The following is a 26,826-nucleotide window of genomic DNA, read 5'->3' as shown; positions in this document are numbered from 1 at the left end:
TGGGGGATTGAGCAATAGTAATGATATGGAATGTCATGGGGTGATGGTTATAATTTCTCTTGTTGGAGATAGCCGTCGTCCGGGCCTTGTGCAGCTTGAATATTACTTGCCACTTGTCAGCCCCAGGCTGCTAGTTGTGCAAGTCTTGCTGCATTTGGACATGGAATGCTTCAGTACCTGAGGAGTTACGAATGGTGCCGAACATTGTGCATTCCTCTGCGAGCATCCCGACAGCTGACCTTTTTGATGGAAGGAAGGTCATTGATGAGGCAAAGAACAATACAGTGATAGTCATGATGTGGAGATGCCAGCGTAGGACTGGAATGGGCACCGTAAGAAGTCTCACAACACCAGGTTAAAGGCTAACACATTTATCTGGTAGCATAAATTTTGGAGCGCTGCTCCTCCATCAGTTAACTCACCTGATGGACCAGCATCACTCTGAAAGATCGTGCTACCAAATGAACCTGTAAGACTTTAACCTGGTGTTGTGAGACTTCTTACAAAGAACAGTACAACACAGGAACAAGCCCTTTGGCCCTCCAAACCTGAGCCGATCATGATGCCTTCTTAAACTAAACTCATACGCCCTTACGGAGTCTGTATCCTTCCATTCCCATCCTATTCATGTACTCGTCTAGATGTCCCTTAAATGCTGCTATCGTACCTGCTCCCACCACTTCCCCAGGCAGTGTGTTCCAGATATTCACCACCCTTTGTGCAAAAAAGAAACTGCCTCAGACATCTCTTCTAAACTTTTCCCCACACACTTTAAGCACCCTGGGAAAAAGCTTCTGACTATCCATGCCTCTGATAACCTTGTAGACGTCTATCAGGTCACCCCTCAACCTCTCTCGCTCCAGTGAGAACAAACCTAGTTTATCTAACCTCTCCTCATAGCTAGTACCCTCCAGACCTGGCAATATCCTGGTAAACCTCTTCAGTACCCTCTCCAAAGTACCCATATCCTTCTGATAGTGTTGTGAGCAGAATTGTACACAATATTCCAAATGAGGCCTAACTAAAGTTCTGTACAGCTGCAGCATGACCTGCCAATTTTTATACTCAATGCCCTGATTAGGAAGGCAAGCATGCTGTATACTTACTTGAATATCTTATCCACCTGCGTTGCTACTTTCAGTGATTGATGGATATGTTCTCCCAGATCTCTCTACCTATCAATACTCCTAAGGGTTCTACCATTTATTGGATAATTCCTACATGCATTGGACCTTCCAAAATGTATTACCTCACATTTGTCCAGACTAAGCAGCTGAAAATGGTTCGGTCCATGGCACTAACATTAGGAACGCCTGCAGTGATGTCCTGGAACTGAGATGATTGACCTCCAACCACCACAACTATCTTCCTTTGAGCCACATATGACTGTGGAAAACAGAGAGTTTCCCCCACCCACCCCCTGATTCCCATTAACTCCAGTTTTGCTAAGGCTCCTTGATGCCACACTTGGTCAAATGCTGCCTTGATATCAGAAGCAGTCACACTGACCTCACTTCTGGGGTTCAGCTCTTTTGCCCTTGTTTGAACAAAGGCAGAAATGAGGTCAGGTGCTGAGCAACCCTGACAGGACCCAAACCAGGACTCTGTGAGCAGATTATTGCTCATACCAATATCGATAGAATCCCTCCAGTGAAGAAAGAGGCCATTCGGCCCATCGATTGTGCACCAACTCTTTGACAGCACACAGCACCCAGCCCTATCCCCATAACCCCACGTATTTTCCTCTCCAGTCCCCTAAATCACACATCCTGGAACACTAAGGGGCAACTTAACATGATCAATCCACCTAACCTGCGCATCTTTGGAGTGGGGGAGGGAACTGGAGCCCCCAGAGGAAACCATACAGATATGAGGAGAATGTGCAGATTCCACACAGACAGTAGTAGTAATGAGCAAAACCACCTCAACTGCTCTCCTCTGTTTCCTTTCGAACGGCAATCTCCTTAATCTTGAAGTAAATGTTCCCTCTTCCAGTGTATGAAAATGTAACTCATATGTTTTTTTTTATTAATTCCAATGTCAGGAAAAGCCTAGGCTTGGGGCTTCCAATTAGAGACAGAAGTACTTGCAGTTGGTTTGGAGTTCTCATCTCCCCTTCTCTGTAACAAATTGTCCTGAATGGGTTATGGCCAATTTTTTCAAAAGTAAATGGTTCAGTGCAAATCACCAAAGTGCCACGATTTGGTATCCACAGGTAAAGTCATTCTTGAAACTGGAGGATCTTTTGCCACGCCAGTGTAGCCGTTTGGTCTGGAAAACCATGTCCCTACAGTCCATCCCCCAACCCATCTCCACTTCATAAGCAAAGTATAACGGAGGCTCTGTTTGGGAAGCCAGAGGATTTCAGTTCACAATTTCAGTACGGGAAATGTCTACTGAGTTAAGAAAATTAACACTGACCAATATATACATTTCCATCCAGCAAGGCAAAAGGAATTGCCTGGTGAATTTTAAAAAAAATCAAAATATTTTCAAATTTCATTCATATTAATTTAGAATTATAGAATCCCTACAGTCCAGAAGGAAACCATTCGGCCCATCTAGTCTGCACCAACCACAATCTGGAGTACCCAGAGGAAACCCACGCAGACACAAGGAGAATGAATGAAACTGTGACCCAAGCCAAGAACTGAACTCAGATTCCTGGTGCTGTGAGGCGGCAGTGCTAACCAATGTGCCACCATGCCACCCAAATATTTTCATGGTCCTCAGCAGACCTTAATTAATTTCATTACTTGCATTGCCATAGTAGGATTCGAATCCAGGCCCTAGGTCACTAGTGCTTTGACAATACCACTACACCACTGCCTCTCCCACTATCTCAATTGATAGCACCAAATTTAGTGTATTTTCAAGAAAGTGCTAGATCTAGCTTTTGGGGCAAAAGGGATCAAAGAGGGTGAAGGTGGGATCAGGTTTTTGAGTTAGGTAATCAGCCATGATCAAACTGGATGATCGAGGGGGCCCGAGGGGTCAAATGCCTTAGTCTTGCTCCTATTTTCTATCATTTCACCTTTTAAAGCTTGCAAACCTTGAATGTAAATTTCAGATTCATTTTTCTTTACAATTCTCAATCCTGAGCTATGAAACACACAAATACTATTAGATTTTTTCCATCCTTATCAATCACAAAAAGCTAAAAGATCATTAAGAATACCGTGATTCATTTTGTTCAGACTGTTATCCCACTGCCCAATAACAGGAGCATTTTCCATCGTCTCACTTTCCAGCAATGCCAGGATGATTCATTACCCAATTATTTATGCGACAGTCCCATGTCTGAAACTAGAGACCCTCACACAATTTACAACTCTAATATCACAATGATCACAATACCAGTCTGGTTTCCACAATTTAATATGTTGGTGAACCTCCATAATTCAGACATCGTTTTATTAACTAAACACAACACAGCACAAATTAAATAGACTAACAAGGCACAAGCTTACAAAAAATCTCTTTGCATTTGATTCTTCAGACACCTTTCCAAGTGTAGTAAACTAACCATTGAATAGATTAGCTTTTACATTTAAACAAAATCATTGTTATACAAAAGGGAAAGTGGGGAGGGGGCGGGAGGCAGAGTCACAGACATCGGCACCACAGCAGCATCTTGCAGTTTTCCCCAAAGGAAAATAGATAGAATTTCTCCTTTTCTCATTTCTCCCATTCCAGAGTAATTTGAACCCTATGTTGAATTCCAATGTTTGCTACTTCACTTCATTTGGAAAATGGCCAAACCAGGTCCTTTCTGAATCATATGGAATTGGATACTGTAATCAAACTGTAAATTTCTCCGACACCAACTGTTGGTTCCCTTTAACATCCTGAAGTCTTTGAACATATCACTCCTTAACCTTGTGAATTACAGGCAATACAATCCTAGAGACTTACCGACTCTACTTTGCTCCGAATGAGTTCTCCAAGGAATGCTGCACTGCACATTTCTGTGAAAGCCTGCCTCAGACAGTTCCAGAAGAAATGCAGAGCAGCATCAGGTCAGGAAAGTTTATGGGCACTGTGATAATTCAATGATCATTACTGCTACTCTGAAGATCTGAGCCAGAAGTCTAGATTGTTCAAAAATGGCACATTTTAAAGTCTATTTATTAGTCACAAGTAGACTTACTTTCACAATGCAATGAAGTTACTATGAAAATTCCCTTAAAAAAAACTTTATTGTTCAACAATGACACATGGATTGTCAGGTAATTTCTTATCCCGAACCGTCACAAAAAACCCTCCCATCCACTGACACTGTCTACACATCCCGCTGCCTTGGGAAAGCAGCCGAGGACTGCAGTCATCCTGGGCATAATCTCTTCCACATTCTTCCATTGGATAAAAATTACAAAAGTCTGAAAACATGTACCAACAGAGCCGAGAACAACTTCTTCCCTGTTGTCATCAGACTTTTGAATGGTCCTATCAGATATTAAGCTGATCTTTCTCTTTGCCCTACCTGTAACCTCAACACAACATTCTGCACACAATCCTTTTCCTTTTCCCTTACGTAGTCTATGAATGGTATGCTTTGTCTCTATAGCACGCAAGAAATAATACTTTTCATTGTATATATTTGATAATAATAAATCAAATCAAATGATTTAGTCTGCCATTCTTAATGAGCTGTCACAATACAGCTGTAGGTAAGCTGGTGAGACTTTGTGAAGGGCACAATGTACATATTGTTGAGAAGATGCATGTTTTTGTAAAGCCACATCAATTGAATAATGATTGATTCTTGCCATACAAAATCTGACAAATAACCATGACTATCATATCACACAAATCCAGCTATTTTAGACTTTACCATGACTGACGCCACATTTGATTTGATTTGTTTTATTATTATCACGTGTATTAGCAGAAAGTGAAAAGCATTGTTTTTTGCACGCTATACAGACAAAGCATACCATTCATAGAGAGGGAAACGAGAGACCGCAGAATGTAGTGTCACAGTCATAGCTAGAGTGTAGAGAAAGATCAACGTAGTGCGAGGTAGGTCCATTCAAACGTCTGATGGCAGCAGGGAGGAAACTGTCCTTGAGTCAGTTGGTACATGACCTCAGACTTTTGAACATAAGAACATAAGAAATAGGAGCAGGAGTAGGCCATCTAGCCCCTCGAGCCTGCCCCGCCATTCAATAAGATCATGGCTGATCTGTCGTGTCTCAGTTCCACATTCCCGCCCTCTCCCCATAACCCTTAATCCCCTTGCCTATCAAAAACCTATCAACCCGCATCTTAAAAATATTTAGCGAGGCAGCCTCCACCACTTCAACGGGCAGAGAATTCCAGAGATTCACCACCCTTTGAGTGAAGAAGTTCCTCCTCAACTCTGTTCTAAACCGCCCCCCCTTTATCTTGAGGCTGTGCCCTCTAGTCCTACTGTCCTTTCTTAGCGGGAAGAGCCTCTCCACCTCTATCCTATCCATCCCATTCATCATCTTATACGTCTCAATGAGATCTCCCCTCATTCTTCTAAACTCTAACAAGTACAAGCCTAGTTTATTCAGCCTCTCCTCATAGTTCAACCCCCTCAACTCCAGTATCAGCCTAGTAAACCTCCTCTGCACTCCCTCCAAGGCCAAAATATCCTTGCGTAAGTGCGGTGACCAAAACTGCACACAGTACTCCAGCTGCGGCCTCACCAGTGCCCTGTACAGTTGCAGCAAGACCTCCCTACTTTTATATTCAATCCCCCTCGCTATGAAGGCCAGCATCCCATTTGCCTTCCTGACCATCTGCTGCACCTGCAGGCTGGGTTTTTGCGACTCATGCACAAGGACCCCGAGGTCCCTCTGCACCGTTGCATGCTGCAGTTTTTTGCCATGTAAGTAATAGTCCTTCCTACCATTATTCCTACCAAAGTGGACAACTTCACAATTGCCAACATTAAATTCCATTTGCCAGTTCCTGGCCCATTTGCCCAGCCTATCTAGATCCTTCTGCAGACTCTCCACACCCTCCGCACAATTTGTATCTTTTTCCCCATGGAAGAAGATGGAAGAGACAATATCCAGAGTGCATGGGGTTCTTAATTATACTGGCTGCTTTTCCGAGATAGCGGGAAGTGTAGACAGAGTAAATGGATAGGAGACTGGTTTGCGTGATGGACCATCACACCCTTTGTAATTTATTGTGGTCTTGGACAGAGCATGTATACTAAGCCGTGATACAACAGAAATAATGCTTTCTGTGTGCATCAGTTACAGTTGGTGAGATTCATAATGGACATGCCAATTGCCCTTCATCTTCTGAGAAAGTAGAGGCATTGGTGGGCTTTCTAAACTATAGTGTCAGCATGGGGGGACCAGGACAGATTATTGGTTGTCGGGACACCTAAAAACCTGAAGCTCTCGACTATTCCTACTTTGTCCCCATTGATGTAGACAGGGGCATGTTCTCCGCTATGCTTCCTAAAGTCAAGGAATATCTCCTTCATTTTGTTGACATTGAAGGAGAGATTATTGTCATTGCACCAGTTCACCAGATTCTCTATCGCATTCCTTTACTCCATCTCGTCATTGTTTGAGATCTGACCCATTAGGGTGGTGTCATCAACAAACCTGAAGATTAAGGTGGAAGGGAATTTGGCCACACAATCATAGGTGTATACACAAAGCTACTGGACAAACTTGATCTCTGTGGTGTCTGAGGAAATAGTGAGCAATGAAGAAGAATATTTATTGTCAAACCACAGGGAATGGGAAACCTCAAACTAGAAACCAGTCTTAAGCAATATGTTCCAAGGTAGTGTCCTGGACCTGCACTTGTTTCGCATCTTTATAAATGAGTTCCAGGATGAAATATCAAGCCAGATCAGATTCCTTGCAAATGACTGCCTGGGCAGCCATAAACTTACTGAATAGTGGATAAGGGCTGAATTGTCTATTCATGTTCCTTATTGGCATCTTCATACTTTTGTATGTCTACAAAACCATTACTGAAGCAGCAGATGGGATTAATCTTTAGGATACTAAATAATCCTGTCCAATGGGTCAATATTTGGGGAATGAAGATCAGGATTGAGAAAATGTAGCATCATGTGAATCAGCAATACTCGACGTCTAACAATACCCAACTGCACCAAACATGATGCACTCTTTGAAGTTGCTAAAGAATGTCAGTACTTCAAAATTCACATCCAAAGTAACATTGAGTGGAATGTACAAATTCAATTCGCAGCTTCAGTGCCATCTATGGTGCTTGGGTTCATGAAAAGGAATTTTCATCACTCCTCAACCACAGTGAAGGAAAAACTGTTCCAAATACAAGTCAGACCACATCAAGAGCATGGTGTAACCATCTGGGAGCTATACACTACAAAGTTCAATGCTGGCAATTTATTTTGTTTCAAATGATTACTCAAAAGATACCAGTATTGGTGATGCTGCTAGGCTGGCACAGTCTCCAAAACCACAGAAACGCTCACAGGGTGACATGCCTTTATAAAATTCATTATCACTAAGCAGTACGTCAAGCTCAGAAGCAACTGAGCTCTAAGGGTTCATTGCAAACAGCTCCAACTATACACGCTCCAACATGCTTCCCTTGCCAACTCCTTTTTCCCCAAGAACAATTAAAGACTTCCACAAAGCTTAATCCCCAATCCCCCGAAGGATTTATTTAAGAAAAATAGATTAATATTTTTAATTAATGTAACTGTCGACTGCACTTTGTTATGATAATTCCCTAGTGGGAACACTATGGAGGGAAACTTAACCAAATATTAAGGTGTCCTATACTCATAGAACAAACAAAGAACAAAAAAAATTACAGCGCAAGAACAGGCCCTTCAGCCCTCCAAGCCTGCACCCACCATGCGTCCCGACTTAACTAAAGCCCCCTTCCAGGGACCATATCCCTCTATTCCCTTCCTATTCATGTATTTGTCAAGACACCTCTTAAAAGCGACTACCGTATCCACTTCCACTACCTTCCCCGGCAACGAGTTCCAGATGCCCACCACCATCTGTGTAAAAACTCTGCCTCGTATATCTCCTTTAAACCTAGCCTCTTGCATTCTTAAACCTGTGCCCCCTAGTAATTGACTCTTCCACCCTGGGAAAAAGCTTTTGACTATCCACTCTGTCCATGCCCCTCATAATCTTGTAGACTTCTATCAGGTTGCCCCTCAACCTCTGTCATTCCAGTGAGAACAAACCAAGTTTCTCCAGCCTCTCCCCATAGCTAATGCCCTCCATACCAGGCAGCATCCTGATAAATCTTTTCTGCACCCTCTCCAAAGCCTCCACATCCTGATGATTTTCCTTCTTTAACCAGCCAGGCAGATAACCTCAACAGTTCGAGGAGCCCATTGACAACAAGGTAGCAATTACTCAGCTGCCACCTAGTTCACCGTTGTAAGAAAACATTTATAATCCCTTTGGGTTATCTGTTCAATTGTTTAAAGCTGTCTCCGATATTGGTGCCAGTTATGATTTTATTCTAACATAAAATGAAATTTAATGCACCCAGTTTACAAAGTACAAATGAGAATGACGTGGCCCACTGGCATACTTTGGGTAGCGGACTTGCCCCTCTCCTCTTTTCTCCTCCTTGCATATATATTTATATCAGTTTAGATCACATTCCCTCCTGACCCTATCACACCAAGAGTATCCAAACTCCTCGAGCATATAACCAAATCTGGGATGAAAGAAAAATCCAACAAATCACATATCTTCCAAACCCCTATCCCCACTTTACCCAATCATGAGCTTGGTACATTCTGCTCCCATACATGGATCCTGCCCTCCCTTGTCAGTTTTAGCTCTTTTCTGACCCTGGTTTCTATTGCCATGATGATGGTGCAATCCAAGACCTTGATGATAGCAAGTGCTTTAACTGAATCAAAGCTTAGTGCATGAACATTCATGAAAATGATTGATGATCAATTCAGTTTCAAAAGTTCACAGAAGCCCTTGTGTATTCCAATATTCAGAAGAGGTTACCCAAGTTCTTTCCTGGTGACCTGAAGTGCACTTTGGCAACAGTGAGGTCTTCTCTGAGTGCATGATGCACCCTGAACCTTGAGTTGGAAGAAAGTCTAAAGCTGTTTTTTCTCTCAGAAAGAACGTTTTCTGAGAAAATCTTTCTCGAGTCTTACAATCCTCAAAGCCCAAAGTATCCTCTGAGCCTGTATTCAGACAATAATTACAAGCGGAGAAGGCTGATCACAGAATTGTAACAGCACAGAAGGAGGCCATTCAGCCTGTCATGTCTGGGCTGGCCCGCCAAAGGAGCCACCAGACATTGGGAAACTTCCCTGTTTGTCATTGAAATAGTGACATGGATCTTATACATCCAACTGGGAGGGCAGGTGGGACCTTGGTTGAGCATCGCACTTGAAGGCTTCTGACAGTGCGGCATTCTTTCTGTACTGAACTGAGAGCGTCAATCTGGATACCGGAATAGGAATTGAACCCATGGTTCACTGACTCACCGGACCGCGACTCGCCAAGTGCCTCTCGCTCTGTGACCTCTATTATAATTGTGTTTCAAGATCACAATGCTGTTCACAAAAGATATGGAAAGCCCCATTGCTGTTTCCAACTACAATCCCATCTGGATAAAATAGTGACTCATGACCTCTGTATTTGTCACCGTTGCCAGGTATTATGCCAGGGTTTGTATCTGTGGTTTAAGGTAATGGTGGTACGGTGTGAGTGAGGCTGTGAGTCAGGATTGCGGCCGAGTGCGATGTTTTTGCAGCTGCTGCTGTTTAATCCATGAAAGGCTGGTAGCAGCTGGTTTCTGTAATGCACAAATGCAGGAAATGAGGCCAGCAGAAACAGCTTAAAGGGGCAGGACCTTGGCAAAACAGAAGAATGATTGGCAATTTTTTTTTCCTTTCTTGATTACTTGTTTGCAAGTAAAACAATTAAGTAATTGTGGCATGATGTTCGAGGCACAAGCAGATGAAAATGCTAAATGATTCTCACCCTCCAACAAGGGAAATAGTTTGGCAAACACAATGTCCCTTTAAACAAAACAATTATATCAGCTGTTAGTCCAAGTCAGGCGTTAACAATGTGGGAATCAAGTTTCCTTTAGTATTGTTATTGGGTTTTATGTTACATTGTGTGGCCAAAACCTGTTCCCTATCTTTCTGTCTGACTGGCTGTGTTTCTCTTCATTTCACTGTCTCCCCTTCATGTTTCTTTGATCTACTGTCCTTTCTTTTTCTCTCGCCTGATCTCTCGATCCCTCGTCTTTTCTCCCTCCATCAATCTTGCTATCTCTCTGTCCTATTAGGGCAGCACGGTGGCGGTGTTTAGCCACTGCTACCTCACAACGTCAGGGACCTGGGTTCGATTCCCAGCTTGGGTCACTGTCTGTGTGAAGTTTGCATGTTCTCTCTGTGTAGGTTTTCTCCCACAGTCGGAAAGATGTGTTGGTTAGGTGCATTGACCTGAACAGGTGCTGGAGTGTGGTGACTAGGGGATTTCACAGTAACTTCATTGCAGTGTTAAGTAAGCCTACCTTTGACTAACAAACTTTATTCTGCATCCTTCTTTAATAGTGATTTGTTTCTCTGGCGTGCTCCTTCTCTCTCTAGTAATTCTTCTCTTCCTGTAATTCTATCTTTGTTTTCTCTCTGCCCCTTTTTCTCTCTTTCTGTCTTTTTCTGCCACTGTTTTTATATTTGTGCCTTTTCAGCTTCTCTTATTCCTCTCTGTCTCTTGCTCACAGTCCCTCCATCTCTGTCTCTTTTTCTCTATCTCTCCCCCAGTCTACTTTTCTATCTCTCTCTTTGCTAACATTACAATAAAAGCAATCCTTATCCTTTATACTAAATTGAAATGTCCTGAGTCTATGATGAAAGGCAAGATATAATATTTTTTTCCTTCCCTCTCTCCCCACAATTCTAAGTACAGACATAACCATAATATTCCTTTTATTGTGGGTGCTTGGAGGCCATTGAAGCTCCCATCTTGCAGCACCCACCTGGCAGTGCCCACCTGGCACTGCTAGTGTGCCAGGGCAGTTACATGGAGGTGGGTCACTGCAGCAGCAGGAGGGGGCTATGCAGGTGGGCTACGGACTGGTGGGGGGGAGGGGGAGTATGCTGCCAATGAAGGAGGAGGTGTTGCAATGTCTGCGGGGGAGGATGGGGGTCTCCCCATACACTGTGAGATCAGGGAGCCACTTCAAAATTCAGCTGGATGCAGGTAGAATGCCAACCTCCAGCCAATGGACATCCTGATGATTTTTAATTGGCAGCAGGGTGAACCAGTGAGGTTTTGCCCCTGGCTTGTTTAAATTTTGGGTCCTCTTCCACCAATAAAATCCAACCACAGTTTAGGATATTGCCAATACATGTTTAATGACAGTGTGACTATCAATTGTGATTAATCAATGATTTTGCCTAAACAACATTGGCATTAATCACTAAGATAAAGGCAAATTACTGTGGATGCTGGAATCCAAAACAAAAACAGAAACAAAAGGATCATCCACACTTGAAACATTGGCCCTGTTCTCTCCCCACTGATGCTATTAGACCTGCTGAGAGTTTCCACGTTTTCCTTTGTGACTGGCATTAACTAACCAGTTATTGCACACAGTGAGATTACCAAGCAGAGCTGAGAGTGATTGGAGAAGCAACAACTATCCTCCTGAAAGTAGAAAGGATCAAGGGAGATATAATGAAGGAAGAATTTTGAAACAATAAGTAAGAAGAATCCGTTTCCACTGAAAAGAGTTGTTAACCAGAGGACACAGATTTAAGCTAAGGTGAAAAATTATTGGGGTTAGGGTAGAGGGAGAAGAAGAAAACTTTATTTACACAGCCGGTTATTTTGAATAATCTGACCCGCTGTCCCAGAATGTGAAAGGACAGTGTATGACCCACTGCCCCAGGGTGTGAAAGGACAGTGTGTGACCCACTGCCCCAGGGTGTGAAAGGACAGTGTATGACCCACTGCCCCAGGGTGCAAAAGGACAGTGTGTGACCCACTGTCCCAGAGTGCAAAAGGACAGTGTGTGACCCACTGTCCCAGAGTGTGAAAGGACAGTGTGTGACTCAGTGTCCCAGAGTGTGAAAGGACAGTGTGTGACCCACTGCCCCAGAGTGTGAAAGGACAGTGTATGACCCACTGCCCCAGAGTGTGAAAGGACAGTGTGTGACCCACTGCCCCAGAGTGTGAAAGGACAGTGAGTGACCCAGTGTGCCAGAGCGTGAAAGGACAGTGTGTGACTCAGTGTCCCAGAGTGTGAAAGGACAGTGTGTGACCCACTGTCCCAGAGTGTGAAAGGACAGTGTGAGACCCAACGTCCCAGAGTGTGAAAGGACAGTGTGTGACCCACTGTCCCAGAGTGTGAAAGGACAGTGTGTGACCCAGTGTCCCAGAGTGTGAAAGGACAGTGTGTGACCCACTGTCCCAGAGTGTGAAAGGACAGTGTGTGACCCACTGCCCCAGAGTGTGAAAGGACAGTGAGTGACCCAGTGTGCCAGAGCGTGAAAGGACAGTGTGTGACTCAGTGTCCCAGAGTGGGAAAGGACAGTGTGTGACCCACTGTCCCAGAGTGTGAAAGGACAGTGTGAGACCCAACGTCCCAGAGTGTGAAAGGACAGTGTATGACCCACTGCCCCAGAGTGTGATAGGACAGTGTGTGACCCACTGTCCCAGAGTGTGAAAGGACAGTGTGTGACCCAGTGTCCCAGAGTGTGAAAGGTCAGTGTGTGACCCACTGTCCCAGAGTGTGAAAGGACAGTGTGTGACCCACTGTCCCAGAGTGTGAAAGGACAGTGTGTGACCCACTGCCCCAGGGTGTGAAAGGACAGTGTGTGACTCACTGCCCCAGAGTGTGAAAGGACAGTGTGTGACCCACTGCCCTAGGGTGTGAAAGGACAGTGTGTGACCCACTGCCCCAGAGTGTGAAAGGACAGTGTGTGAGCCAGTGTCCCAGAGTATGAAAGGACAGTGTGTGACCCACTGCCCCAGAGTGTGAAAGAACAGTGTGTGACCCACTGCCCCAGGGTGCAAAAGGACAGTGTGTGACCCACTGTCCCAGAGTGTGAAAGGACAGTGTGTGACTCAGTGTCCCAGAGTGTGAAAGGACAGTGTGTGACCCACTGCCCCAGAGTGTGAAAGGACAGTGTATGACCCACTGCCCCAGAGTGTGATAGGACAGTGTGTGACCCACTGCCCCAGAGTGTGAAAGGACAGTGAGTGACCCAGTGTGCCAGAGCGTGAAAGGACAGTGTGTGACTCAGTGTCCCAGAGTGTGAAAGGACAGTGTGTGACCCACTGTCCCAGAGTGTGAAAGGACAGTGTGAGACCCAACGTCCCAGAGTGTGAAAGGACAGTGTGTGACCCACTGTCCCAGAGTGTGAAAGGACAGTGTGTGACCCAGTGTCCCAGAGTGTGAAAGGACAGTGTGTGACCCACTGTCCCAGAGTGTGAAAGGACAGTGTGTGACCCACTGCCCCAGAGTGTGAAAGGACAGTGAGTGACCCAGTGTGCCAGAGCGTGAAAGGACAGTGTGTGACTCAGTGTCCCAGAGTGGGAAAGGACAGTGTGTGACCCACTGTCCCAGAGTGTGAAAGGACAGTGTGAGACCCAACATCCCAGAGTGTGAAAGGACAGTGTATGACCCACTGCCCCAGAGTGTGATAGGACAGTGTGTGACCCACTGTCCCAGAGTGTGAAAGGACAGTGTGTGACCCAGTGTCCCAGAGTGTGAAAGGACAGTGTGTGACCCACTGTCCCAGAGTGTGAAAGGACAGTGTGTGACCCACTGTCCCAGAGTGTGAAAGGACAGTGTGTGACCCACTGTCCCAGAGTGTGAAAGGACAGTGTGTGACCCACTGTCCCAGAGTGTGAAAGGACAGTGTGTGACCCACTGTCCCAGAGTGTGAAAGGACAGTGTGTGACCCACTGTCCCAGAGTATGAAAGGACAGTGTGTGACCCACTGTCCCAGTGTGTGAAAGGACAGTGTGTGACCCACTGTCCCAGAGTGTGAAAGGACAGTGTGTGACCCACTGCCCCAGAGTGTGAAAGGACAGTGTGTGACCCACTGTCCCAGAGTGTGAAAGGACAGTGTGTGACCCAGTGTCCCAGAGTGTGAAAGGACAGTGTGTGACCCAGTGTCTCAAAGTGTGAAAGGACAGTGTGTAACACTCTAATCGGGATTTTCTGACCCTCCCCCATGCAGCAGGTTTTATGGTGGCAGAGGTGGCCCACCATTGGCTGATGGCAAAATCAGAAAGCAATGGTCTTTTCTATGGCTGACCAACCTGCTTCAGTGTGGGACCTGTGAATAATTCTCAGAGTCAGCATGCAAATAACGGGCCAAATGGCCTTCTTCAGCATTACAACTATGGTCCTCTGATTTATTCTAGTGCAGCAACTTTAACATTCTAACCACAGTCTGTGTATTGTTCTGAATTCGCAATCTGATTTTCTTGATGACTACCTTATATTGATGGCCTCTAGTTTTGTTCTTCTCCATGGCAACCTCTCTCTTAGCCCACTCTTATCAGAATTTTGGAGATTTCATTCAGGTCACCTCTGTTTTTATGAGGAAAAATGACTTATTTCACCCATTTTTGCTAGGAATAACCTTGCAGTTCTGGTATGATTGTTGTGAATTATATTTGCACCTTCTCGGATGCCTCAGTATAATTTTTATAATGTGCAGACCTGGACTACACTCAGTCCCCTGTGGGTTCTAACTGAGAACCATAGAACCCTACAGTGCAGAAAGAGGCCCTTCGGCCCATCGAGTCTGCACCGACCACAATCGAACCTAGGCCCTACCACCATATCCCTACACATTTACCCACTAATGCCTCTAACCTATGCATCCCAGGACACTAAGGGGCAATTTTAGCACGGCCAATGAACCTAACCCACACAACTTTGGACTGTGGGAGGAAACCGAAGCACCTGGAGCAAACCCACACAGACACGAGTAGAATGTACAACCTCCACACAGACAGTGACCCAAACCGGGAATTGAACCAATGTCCTTGGAGCTGTGAAGCAGCAGTGCTAACCATTGTGTTACTGTGCCGGTATTGAGCTTCAATAAAAGTTTAGCATTACTTCTCTTTTTAATTCTCTCTTCCAGCGATAACATCAAGTGCTTGGTTAGGTTTCTTAATTTTTTTTAACCTTTCACCAATTAAGAAAGGGCATACCTGCCCACGTTAAATACAAACCCAGTTAGCCAATGTTCTCTCAGTAACTCAGCCTCTTGCCAACCAGGCTTTGAAGTTTCTCACCCAGCTCCTTCCCCCTTCAATACAAGTGACAGGTCTGTGATACATGCCACATAATCTCAAGAAGTGTTTTAAATTCTGGACCTTACATAGGCACGTCCTGCTTCTATTCCGTGATCTAACAGGAAGTGTACTGGAACTGGATGAATCAGACAATTGCCGGGATATCCTTTCCTGGCCTCAAACGCCTTCCCTCTGCACAATTCTCAAACACTTACATCAAAAAGAGTTCATAGAATCCCTACGGTGCAGAAAGAGGGCCTTCCGCCCATCGAGTCTACATCGACCACAATCCCACCCAGGCCCTACCCCCATATCCCTGCATATTTTACCCACTAATCCCTCTAACCTAAGCATCTAAGGGGCAATTTTTTAGCATGGCCAATCAACCTAACCCACATATCTTTGGAGGAAACCGGAGCACCCAGAGGAAACCCACATAGACACAGGGAGAATGTGCAAACTCCACACAGACCCAAGCCGGGAATTGAACCCCGGTACCCGGAGCTGTGAAACAGCAGTGCTAACCACCGTGCTACTGTGCCACCCCTAAAATAAATAGCACTCAGGCCCTGGCAGATGAAACACTTTTTGTTCAAGGAATCAAATAAACATAGAACTGGACAGAGCAGGAGACAGCCATTTGACCCATCATGCCTGCACCTGATCACCGAATGAGCATTTCACCTCATGCCATTCTGTTGTCTCCTCCCCATAACTCTGCAGTTTGCTTCTTTTCAAAGAATCATCTGATGTATTGTTGAATGCCTCGATGAACCTGTCTCCATTAAGTTCATCAATGATCATGCTCAGTAGTTAGAAAGCTGGATTTCACTCTTTTTCCGTACTCTGCTCCTCTTTTGCAGTGAAGGTGTTGATTTCCTCTGGGGTGACCTAACATCAGCAGTCATGTACAGCAGTGCCACTTTCCCACCCCTACCTCCCCCATCCAAACCCCTCTCTCTGCCATCAACCCTTGAACTTGCCATAAGTCTGAATCCAGCCTGTTTTGCCACTTTGTTCACCCCACCATTTTTGGCTGCACATGTTCTGCAGCTCCACCCTTTTGAGTTCTCTACTTCCCTCTCTTGCTGACCCTTCTGAAAACTGTTTCTGGGCCAAGCAGAAGCTGATGTATGGACTCTACCCTTTCAACAATGTCCCCCTAGGGAAGAACACCCATCAATCAACCTTATCTCAATTAGACCTATATGTGACTGCAGCTCACACTAACAAGAATCCCTAACTGCACTTTGAAAGCCCAGAAAACCAAACTATGGTGAATGGAATTTAAAGATTTTAAAAGAAAAGTAAAGATATCTTTGAAAAAGAAAAATCTCTAATAGTAAAAGTCCTGGGAAGTTCAGTGGATTGGGACTAGTAGGAAAAAAATCTAATCACAGAATGATATAGAATCACAGAATGAGAAGTGGAGTAAGGATGTGTTGTTGCAATTATACAGGGCCTTGGTGAGACCACACCCAGAGTATTGAGTGCAGTTTTGGTCACCTTTTCTGAGGAAGAATGTTCTTGCTCTCGAGTGGGCTCAGTGAAGGTTTATCAGGCTGATCCCAGGGATGCCGGGACTGATGTGTGAGGAAAGATTGTGCATGAGTCGCAAAAACCCAGCTTGCAGGTGCAGCAGGTGGTCAGGAAGGCGAATGGGATGCTGGCCTTCATAGCGAGGGGGATTGAATATAAAAGTAGGGAGGTCTTGCTGCAGCTGTATAGGGCATTGGTGAGGCCGCAGCTGGAGTACTGTGTGCAGTTTTGGGCGCCGCACCTGCGCAAGGATATTTTGGCCCTGGAGGGAGTGCAGAGGAGGTTTACTAGGCTGATACCGGAGTTGAGGGGATTGAGCTATGAGGAGAGGCTGAATAAACTAGGCTTGTACTCATTAGAGTTTAGAAGAATGAGGGGAGATCTCATTGAGACGTATAAGATGATGAATGGGATGGATAGGATAGAGGTGGAGAGACTCTTCCCGCTCAAAAAAGACAGTAGGACTAGGGGGCACAGCCTCAAGATAAAGGGGAGGCGGTTTAGAACGGAGTTGAGGAGGAACTTCTTCACTCAAAGGGTGGTGAATCTCTGGAATTCTCTGCCCGTTGAAGTGGTGGAGGCTGCCTCGCTAAATATTTTTAAGAAGCGGGTTGATGGGTTCTTGATAAGAGAGGGGATTAAGGGTTATGGGGAGAGGGCGGGAAAGTGGAACTGAGCCACAACAGATCAGCCATGATCTTATTGAATGGCGGGGCAGGCTCGAAGGGCTGGTTGGCCTACTCCTGCTCCTATTTCTTATGTTCTTATGTTCTTATTTTTGCTGGAGTTCAGATGAATAAGGGGGGATCTCATAGAGACTTATAAAATTCTAACAGGACTAGACAGGGTAGATGCAGGGAAGATATTCCTGATGGTGGGGGAGTCCAGAACCAGGGAGTCACAGTCTGATGAGTCAGGGTAGACCATTTAGGACGGAGATGAGGAGACATTTCTTTATCCAAAGAGTGGTGAGCCTGTGGAATTCATTACCACAGGAAGTAGTTGATGCCAAAACATTGAATGTATTCAAGAGGCGGCTGGATTTAGCACTTGGGATGAATGGGATCAAAGGAGTTGAGGAGGAACTTCTTCACTCAAAGGGTGGTGAATCCCTGGAATTCTCTGCCCGTTGAAGTGGTGGAGGCTACCTCGCTAAATATTTTTAAGACGCGGGTTGATGGGTTTTTGATAAGAGAGGGGATTAAGGGTTATGGGGAGAGGGCGGGAAAGTGGAACTGAGCCACGACAGATCAGCCATGATCTTATTGAATGGCGGGGCAGGCTCGAAGGGCTAGTTGGCCTACTCCTGCTCCTATTTCTTATGTTCTTATGTTCTTATGGGGAGAAAGCAGGATTAGGCTATTGAGTGCATGATCAGCCATGATCATAATGAATAGCAGAGCAGCTGGAAGGGCCAATTGGCCTCCTCCTGTTCCTATCTTCTATCTTCATATGTATCTATGATGTAGCACAGAGGGAGAACACTTCAGGCCAAAAGCCCATTTCCGTACTGCAAAACTCTATGATTCTCTCAGCCTAATTGAACTCATTATATTTTTATTCACAATTAAGGATAAGCTCCATTTCCTTAGCCTTGGGGGCAACACAGTGGCACAGTGATTAGCACTGCTGCCTCACAGTGCCAGGGACCTGGGTTCAGCTCCTGACTTGGGTCACTGTCTGTGTGGAGTCTGCACATTCTTCCCATGTCTGCATGTATTTCCTCCGGGTGCCCCAGTTTCCTCTCACAATCCAAAGATGTGCAAGTTTGGTGCATTAAGAACATAAGAAATAGGAGCTGGAGTAGGCCATCTAGCCCTTTGAGCCTGCCCCGCCATTCAATAAGATCATGGCTGATCTGTCGTGGCTCAGTTCCACATTCCTGCCCTCTCTCCATAACCCTTAATCCCCTCGCTTATCAAAAACCCATCAACCCGCGTCTTAAAAATATTTAGCGAGGCAGCCTCCACCACTTCAACGGGCAGAGAATTCCAGAGATTCACCACCCTTTGAGTGAAGAAATTCCTCCTCAACTCCGTTCTAAACTGCCCCCCCTTTATCTTGAGGCTGTGCCCCCTAGTCCTACTGTCCTTTCTGAGCGGGAAGAGTCTCTCCACCTCTATCCTATCCATGCCATGCTAAATTCTCTCTCAGTGTAGCCGAAGTGTGCCGGAGTATGGCGACTAGGGGATTGTCACTGCAACTTCATAAACCCACTTGTGAATAATAAATAGATAAAAAAAACTCTCTCTTCAACTCATTAGCAGCCTAAAACAGTCACTGGAATCAATGATCTCTACTACGTCTAAAATAGGTGGTTCAATAATGGCTCCTCTTTCTTCACCCAGCCTACCTGCAGACCAGCCGTGCCCTGATGATCACTGCCTCCATCCTGGGACTGCCAGCGACGCTCCTCATACTCACAGCATTACCGTGCATGCGCCTCGGATCTGAAGCCCATTCTTCCAAGTACAAGCGATCCTTGCTGGGTGCCATTCTCCACATTTTGTTGGGTAAGTAACAAATCACACGTGAAGTCAGAATGTGAGGATACAAATCATCATTGAGTGACAGCGATGGGGTCAACCCTCCCACACCCCAATCACTTATGGCTAATGGATGAGCCTTCTCTTGTCTAAAAAAGAAAAGGAACTGGAGGGTTGAGTTGCACTTTGTCCCAAAACCTGTAGTAAAAATCTATCGGAGTTTTCCTTGGAAAAGCAGGTCATTGTAAAGTGGAGGGGTGGTTCACTAAGGTCCAGTGTCAACTGCTGGCAAAAACCTATTGCTCACCAACATTCCCCATCACCCCAAGATCTCATTGAGAAACGGGTTAGGTTTCTGAGTGAGTTGATGGACAGGCCAATTTCTTACATGGGATCTGGATTTGGACCCTTGAGCAGAATGAAAAAGTGAAGATCTGATTCCCTGTCCCTCCCATATGAAATCAATGCGGAACATTCTCCATCTATTCCTTGTAGCTGTCCGTCCAGGACTCAAAACTGTATTAGACAACCTCACTCAAAAAAACCTAAGGAGAAATCAGCATTGAACTAGACTCAGAGTGTTCATATCTCCCCTGCTGAATAATGCTTCTTTCTCATTTATAAATGGTTAGAGCAATATTTCCCAAATATTTCCCTGGTGTTACCCCACTTTAACACCTCACACTTTGTGTGAGCCCACTGTGAGAGCTGTTGAGTGAGGAATTAGGGTTTTAGTGTTGAGTGGGGTGTGAGGAAGAGGTTTTACAAAATGAACACCTTTTGCTAGTTTTTTTTTGCAGTTCATTAGGTCACACCCACCAACAATGCAACACAAGGGCGCCTCCCAGGTGACAGAAATGAGCTGAAGTTCCACAGCAGCCATTGTTAACTCTGGCCGAAATTTTCCAGCCATTCATACTGGTGGAATCTTCCATTTTCCCAGCAGCAAGTGGTGCATTCAACTGGAAACCTTGAGGATCCCATCCCACTTTGCAACCGAAAAATCTCGTCTGACAACCCTACTGGGGGCCATTACCCACATTTTGTGAACTAAAAGAGCTTTAGGCTCTGACAGGAGACTTTATTGGCCGCAATTTGACTAAACTCGGAACAGGGTGTTTCCAGCCATTCCTCTTAGTGGGATCTTCTAGTCCCAGCAATTGCAACCCCCTCACCCCCCCCCCCAACCCCGACCTTCCCCTGCTGCAGGATTCCAGAAACAGAGGGTGCAAACAACATTGCTGGATGAGAAATTCCCATCACCAGCCAAAGTGGGGGGCCATCGCAAAACATATCGCGGAGGAGGTCGGGATGTAAAATCTCACCCTAGGTGACAGTGTTCTGGCTCAGTGGTGACACTCTTTTCTCTGAATTGGAAGATTATCAGTTGGTGCCCATTCTCCATCAGAGACAGTGCAGAAAGTGTGGATTGATGGTTCAGTGCAGTACTGAGAGAGAACACTCCACTATAGTGGGCCTATCTTTCACGGGAGATGTTAAGTCAATCTCCATTTGTACTCTTAGGTAGATGTAGTGAGCAGCATGGTAGCACAATGGTTAGCATTGTTGCACATTCTCCCGGTGTCTACATGGGTTTCCTCCGAGTGCTCCAGTTTCTCCCACAGTCTGAAAGGCGTGCTGGTTAGTTGGATTGCTCATGACAAATTCTCCCTCAATGTACCCAAACAGGCAGCAGAGTTTGGTCTCATAGAGTCATAGAGGTTTACAGCATGAAAACAGACCCCTCAGCCCAACTTGTCCGTGCCACCTTTTTTCTTAAACCCTGAAGTTAGTCCCAATTGGATGCATTTGGCCCATATCCCTGTCTACCCAAATAACTGTCTAAATGCTTTTTAAAAGACAAAATTGTACCCACCTCTACTACTACCTCTGGCAGCTTGTTCCAGACACTCACACCCTCTTTGTGAAACAATTGCCCCTCTGGACACTTTTATATCTCTCCCCTGCCCTCTAGTTTTAGGCTTCCCTGCCTTTGGGAAAAATTATTGACTATCGAGCTGATCTGTGCCTCTCATTATTTTGTAGACCTCTATAAGATCACCCCTAAGCCTTCCACACGCCATAGAAAAAAGTCCCAGTCTATCCAGCCTTTCCTTGTCTGGCAACTAGGGAATTTTCACAGTAACTTCATTGCAGTGTTAATGTATGCCTACTTGTGCCACCAATCAAATAAACTTTAACTTCAAAACTTTAATGGACCATGTAGTATGACTTTGTAGAGGAGAGAGGAAATTCTCAACCAGCATCACTAACAGAGGGCATCTGCTCCTTATCTCATTACTATGGGTGGGATCTTGCTGTGCAAAAATGGATGCCACGTTTCCTTCACTGCAAGAGTGACTGAATTTCAAAACTTATTGTTTGCTGGGCATTTTGGAACCTCCTGCCATCCTGAAATGTGTTGGAATGCAAATTCCTTTGTTCTTTCTTAATAAGGCTCCTCGTGGACAGGGGATGCAGGAGGTGGATTTATGAATGGCCATCTAAAAGAAGCTGTGAAAGGTGCAGTATGAGTGTAAACCTTTCCTGGTGTTTGTATCTTACAGCAATCTGTGCCGCGGTTGCCACAGTCTGGTTCCCAGTGGGAGTCCACCGGAATGCACGCCTCTTCAATTTTGGCTATTCGCTGTTTGTGGGGTGGATTGGCACCATGCTCTGCCTGCTCGGGGGGGCAGCTATCATCTGCTGCTCCAGTCCTTCATCGCAGCGCCAGGAAAACCGGTATTACTACGCTTCGCAAGGCTCCTCCTCCATAACCAATCCGACACATGCCAAGAGTGCACACGTCTAACGCAACAGATCTTGTATCAAGGGACTGGTAAAACCCATGGGAAATGTCCACCTTAAGATATACTCTCAGCTGACTTGAAGGGGAATGCAAATAGAAGTTGTACTTCATGCTGGACAGCAAAAAGAAACTCTCATTTATAATTGTTATTGTTCTTCTCATGAATCATGTTAAATTATGAAACTCATCAACTCTTGCCTCTGTGAAAAAAAATTATGGTCCAATCAAATCTGCAGGAGATACAGCTAGTCTGAGTCTGCTTAGATGTGTTGGGTATGGGTTTGCGATGGAACAAAGGTAACTAGTTATTGATTGGTTACTGAATTAAGCTGAATTTACCAGCAGAGTATATGACAGAGAACAGATTAATGACACAAACATGGTTAATGTAGTCTATTATTCTTCAACAATATCAGGGCTAACCTTCAAAGCTAAATTAAAAATCTGAAAATATTCCGATGATCTTTATGTCGCGTTAGTTCCCTGCAGAAAACAGTCCTGTACTTCAGTGCTGGCTAATTTGCACATAATTTTTAATTACCATGGAACACCAAAACAGAGGAAAGGGACAATGAAAAGCGATGGGCTCACGCGGAGATGAAGCAGTGGCTGGAAGGTTCAACCTTAAACTGTGAGAGTACCAAATTAAAAAGATCAATGAATATATCCTTGGATATTAGGAGTAAGAAAGGTCACCAAGCAGAGTTTATTCATACAAAGGGTAATTGAGATTTTTGAAAAAAATACACGGGAAGACATTGTAGTTTCCTTCAGTTATTTGCCTCCCCAGCATCTGCCCTAAATGTTGCCACCTTGTTTGCCTAGCGATTGCATTGGCCCTGAATATACTAAGGCGGCAATATCTTTTATTTTATTTCATGGGATGTGAGTGCTGCAGGCAAGGCCATTAATTTCCCATCCTTCAGTGACCTTGCGTAGGTGGTGATACACTGATGTTTCCCAGAACTTTAACGGCGAAACATGCCCACGGAGACAATAGTTGACCAGGTTCGGGGCTTTTTAATAGATATCTTTACTGTTTAGCAGGAAAGGGAGTCTTTTTTTTATATCTGGTGCATTTTCGCACAGATCGGTAGTAATAAAATTGGACGTAACAATTTGGCAAGGTCTTATCTGTGTTCAGTTCTCGGCTACAAACTTTAGAAAGGATGTCAAGACCTTGGAGGGGGCCAGAAGAGGTTGAAGGACATTGGTCATCTGGAGAAACAAGGGAAGCTGGCTTTATTATCCACTGAATGAGCAGGTTAATGGGAGATACAATTGAGACGATTAAAACTATAAGAAATTTAAAGAATCACTGCTTCCACTAGCAGGAAGGTTAGGAATCAGATGATGCAGATTTAAGATAACTGGCAAAAGAAGCAAGGGCAAAATGAGACTGATTATTTTGAGACAGTCGCCGGAATTCTACCACCCCGTCTGCACCGAATCGGAGAATGCAACGGGCGGACAATGGGAAGGTCCGTTGACTTTGGTGAGATTGTTCAGTCACAAGTCGAGCGAGGCAGTAAAATCCCACCCAGTGTATTTTGAGAATCTGGAATCCTCAACCTGAATTGTGGTGGAAGCAGATCCAATAGTAACTTTCAACTTAGAATTGGATAAATGCTTGTTCTGGGGAAAAGCAGGAACTAGCGCTAACTGAAAAACTTTTGCAAAGATGTAGTACAAGTATGATGGGCTGAATGGTCTCCTTATGTGAATAAAGAATTATAAACTATATAGCCTATTGTAGAAATATGCAGTTTTCATTATACATGTGGACACAGGAGCATAAAATGGGAATAAATAAATAGAGCTTGAATTCCATTTACATTCCCAGGTACAAGTATCCACCATCCCCTAACCTCATACCAGTCTTGACTCCCTGCTTCCAACACTGAAAAGGAACCACTAGTCAATCTGACCTTGAATCTTGGTCCCATTCAGGTTTTGAAGAAGTTTCTTTTGAGGAGATTGTTCCACTGGAAAAGAAGTCTCCACTAATAACCTTATCCTCAATGATGCAGGAGCTTAACATATTGGCCGGAATTCTCCAGCTATTCATGCCAGCCAGATTCCCTGGTCCTGCCAGTAGCACAACCCCACCCATTGATTTCCTACTGTCCTAGGGTGATGTCAATGGGAATTCCCACCTGCAGGAAACACATGGCTGGAAGGCTGTAAAATTCCAGCCATCATTGCAAAGAACAAGTCTGAACCATTCACAACAATCTTCAGCCAGAAGCATTAAATGGATGATTCATTTGGCTTCCTCCTGAGGTACCCAGCATCACAGATTTCAGTCATCAACCAACTCGATTCACTCTGCATGATGTCAGGAAATGGCTGAAGACACAGGACACTGCGAAGGCAATGGGTCCTGACATTATTCTAGCAATAGTATTGAAGACTTGTGCTCTAGAAATTGCCGCACTCTTAGCCAAGATGTTCCAGTACAGCTACAATACTGGCACCTACCTGACAATGTGCAAAATTGTCCATGTATATCCTGTATTCAAGAAACATGAAAAACCCAGTGACTGCCCCGTCAGTCTACTCTTCATCACAAAGTGTTGGAAGGAGTCATTAACAGTGTTATCAAGCAACACTTGCTTCACAATAACCTCAATGATGCCCAGTTTGGGTTCTGCCAGGGTCACTCAGCTCATTACCTCATTACAGCCTTGGTTCAAACATGGATGAAAAGAGCTGAATGCCAGAGATGAGGTGAGAGTAACTGCTCTTGACATGAAGGCAGCATTTGACTGAGTTTGGCATCAAGGAGCCCTAGGAAAACTGATGTTAATGAGAATCAGGGGCAACCCTTCATTGGTTGGAGTCATACCTGGTACAAAGGATGATGATTGTGGTGGTTGGACTTCAATCAACTCAGTTCCAGGACATCACTGCAGGAGTTCCTCAGAGGAGTGTCCTAGACCCAACCATCTTCAGCTGCTTCATCAATGACCTTCCTTCCAACATAAGATCAGAAATCGAGATGTTTGCTGATGACTGGGCAATGTTCAGTATTATTCACGACTCCTCAGGTATTGAAACAGCCCATGTTCAAATGCAGCAAGATCTCAACAATATTCAGACTTGGGCTAACAAATGGCAGTAACATTTATGCCACACAAGTGCCAGGCAATGACCATCTCCAGCAAGAGAGAATCTAACCATCTCACCTGACATTCAATGATATTACCATTGTTGAATCTCCCATTATCAACATCTTGGAAGTTACCATTTTCTAAATATTGAACTGGAGCCAGCCATATAAATATATAGCTACAAGAGCAGGCCTGAGGCTAGGAATCCTGTGACGATTAGTTCACTTACTAGCTCCCCAAAGACTGTCCATCACTGTCCATAGGGCACAAGTTAGGTTTGTGGTGGAATACTCTCCACTTGCCTGGATGGGTGCAATTGCAATAGCACCCAAGAAGTCCAACACCATCCAGAACAATGCAGCCCACTTAATTGGCACCCCTTCCACAAACATTCACTCCCTCCACCAACGACTCACAGTAACAGCCATATGCACCATCTCCAAGATGCACTGCAGAAAATCACAGGCAGTACCTTCCAAGTCCATGACCGCTACTATCTAGAAGGACAAATGCAACATCATCATCTGGAGATTCCCCTCCAAGTCACTTGCCTTCCTAAATTGGAAGTATGTTGTCATTTCTTCATTGTCGCTGGGTCAAAATCCTTAACTCCCTCCCTAAGAGCATCATGGGTGTACCTACACCATATGGGCTATAGTGCTTTCAGAAGACCACCTATTCAAAGGCAATTAGGGATAGGAAATAAATGCTGGCCCAGCCAGCGATTCCCATGTCCTATAAATGAATTTGTATCTACTTCCCTGGGTGTGAGGAGTGAGGGGACACGGGAAAGTGATGATCTGTGGAATTACTGTTAGTGACAAACATATTATAAATAAATGAAAACGTTCATGTTGATAGCAGATGCATGAGACCTTGCCGTGATAGAGTGAAAGAAGAGCTTTACTGGTTTGCACGACAATAATAAGTTATGACAGGCCAAACCAATGCTGAAAGATGACCAATTGTTTTTTACGGTATAAATGTAATTGTCTGGAAAATGTAATTGTATGTTGCAGCATACAACACTGACATTCTTGGTAAAAATATTTGGTGCTGAACAGTGTACGTCTCGTGTTGTAGTGAAAACATAAAATAGTCATGTCATCTTTCTACATATAATCTGCTCACTGGATGTATGATTATATAATAAAAAAAACATAAATCTCTTTGGTCACTTAACTCAATGTAAGTATGTGGTGTAGCACTGTTCAGAGGTTTTGATATATTTTTATCATTTCATGTTGAGATGTGCAATGGTGCAAAGTACCCCTGACACAATGATCTCACGATTTTAACATCTGAGTTATAAAGAAAGGTTGGGCTTGAGGGGTGGCATCGCATGATCCAGGTGCTAGTTATTAGTTGAAGTTTATTTATAGTGCCACAAGAAGACTTACGTTCACACCACAATAAAGTTACTGTGAAAATACCCTAGTCGGAACACTCCGGCGCCTGTTCGGGTACACTGAGGGAGAATTTAACATGGCCAATGCACCCTAACCAGCACGTCTTTCGGACAGTGGGAGGAAACCAGAGCACACGGAGGAAACCCACACAGACACGGGGGAGAATGTGCAGACTCTGTATAGACAGTGACCCAAGTGGAGAATCGA

At 44.7% G+C, this 26,826-nt stretch overlaps 1 protein-coding gene across 1 annotated transcript in view; it reads left to right on the top strand.

The window, feature by feature from the left end:
- Window positions 1–26,329, top strand: part of LOC145341176 (claudin-11-like) — a 29,913-nt gene extending 3,584 nt beyond the window's left edge. The window contains exons 2-3 of the mRNA XM_080186095.1: window positions 19,151–19,315; window positions 21,856–26,329. Coding sequence (XP_080042221.1) covers window positions 19,151–19,315; window positions 21,856–22,100 — 410 coding nt within the window. The 3' untranslated portion in view covers window positions 22,101–26,329. The remainder of the gene's footprint in view (window positions 1–19,150; window positions 19,316–21,855) is intronic.
- The last annotated feature ends 497 nt before the right edge of the window (window positions 26,330–26,826 follow it).

Source organism: Carcharhinus amblyrhynchos, chromosome 3, assembly GCF_965287045.1.
Source record: "Carcharhinus amblyrhynchos chromosome 3, sCarAmb.v2.hapA, whole genome shotgun sequence".
In the NCBI taxonomy this organism is placed as follows: Eukaryota; Metazoa; Chordata; class Chondrichthyes; order Carcharhiniformes; family Carcharhinidae; genus Carcharhinus; species Carcharhinus amblyrhynchos.
The sequence above is the reverse complement of the archived record's forward strand: the minus strand, read 5'-3'. Positions and strand labels throughout refer to the sequence as shown.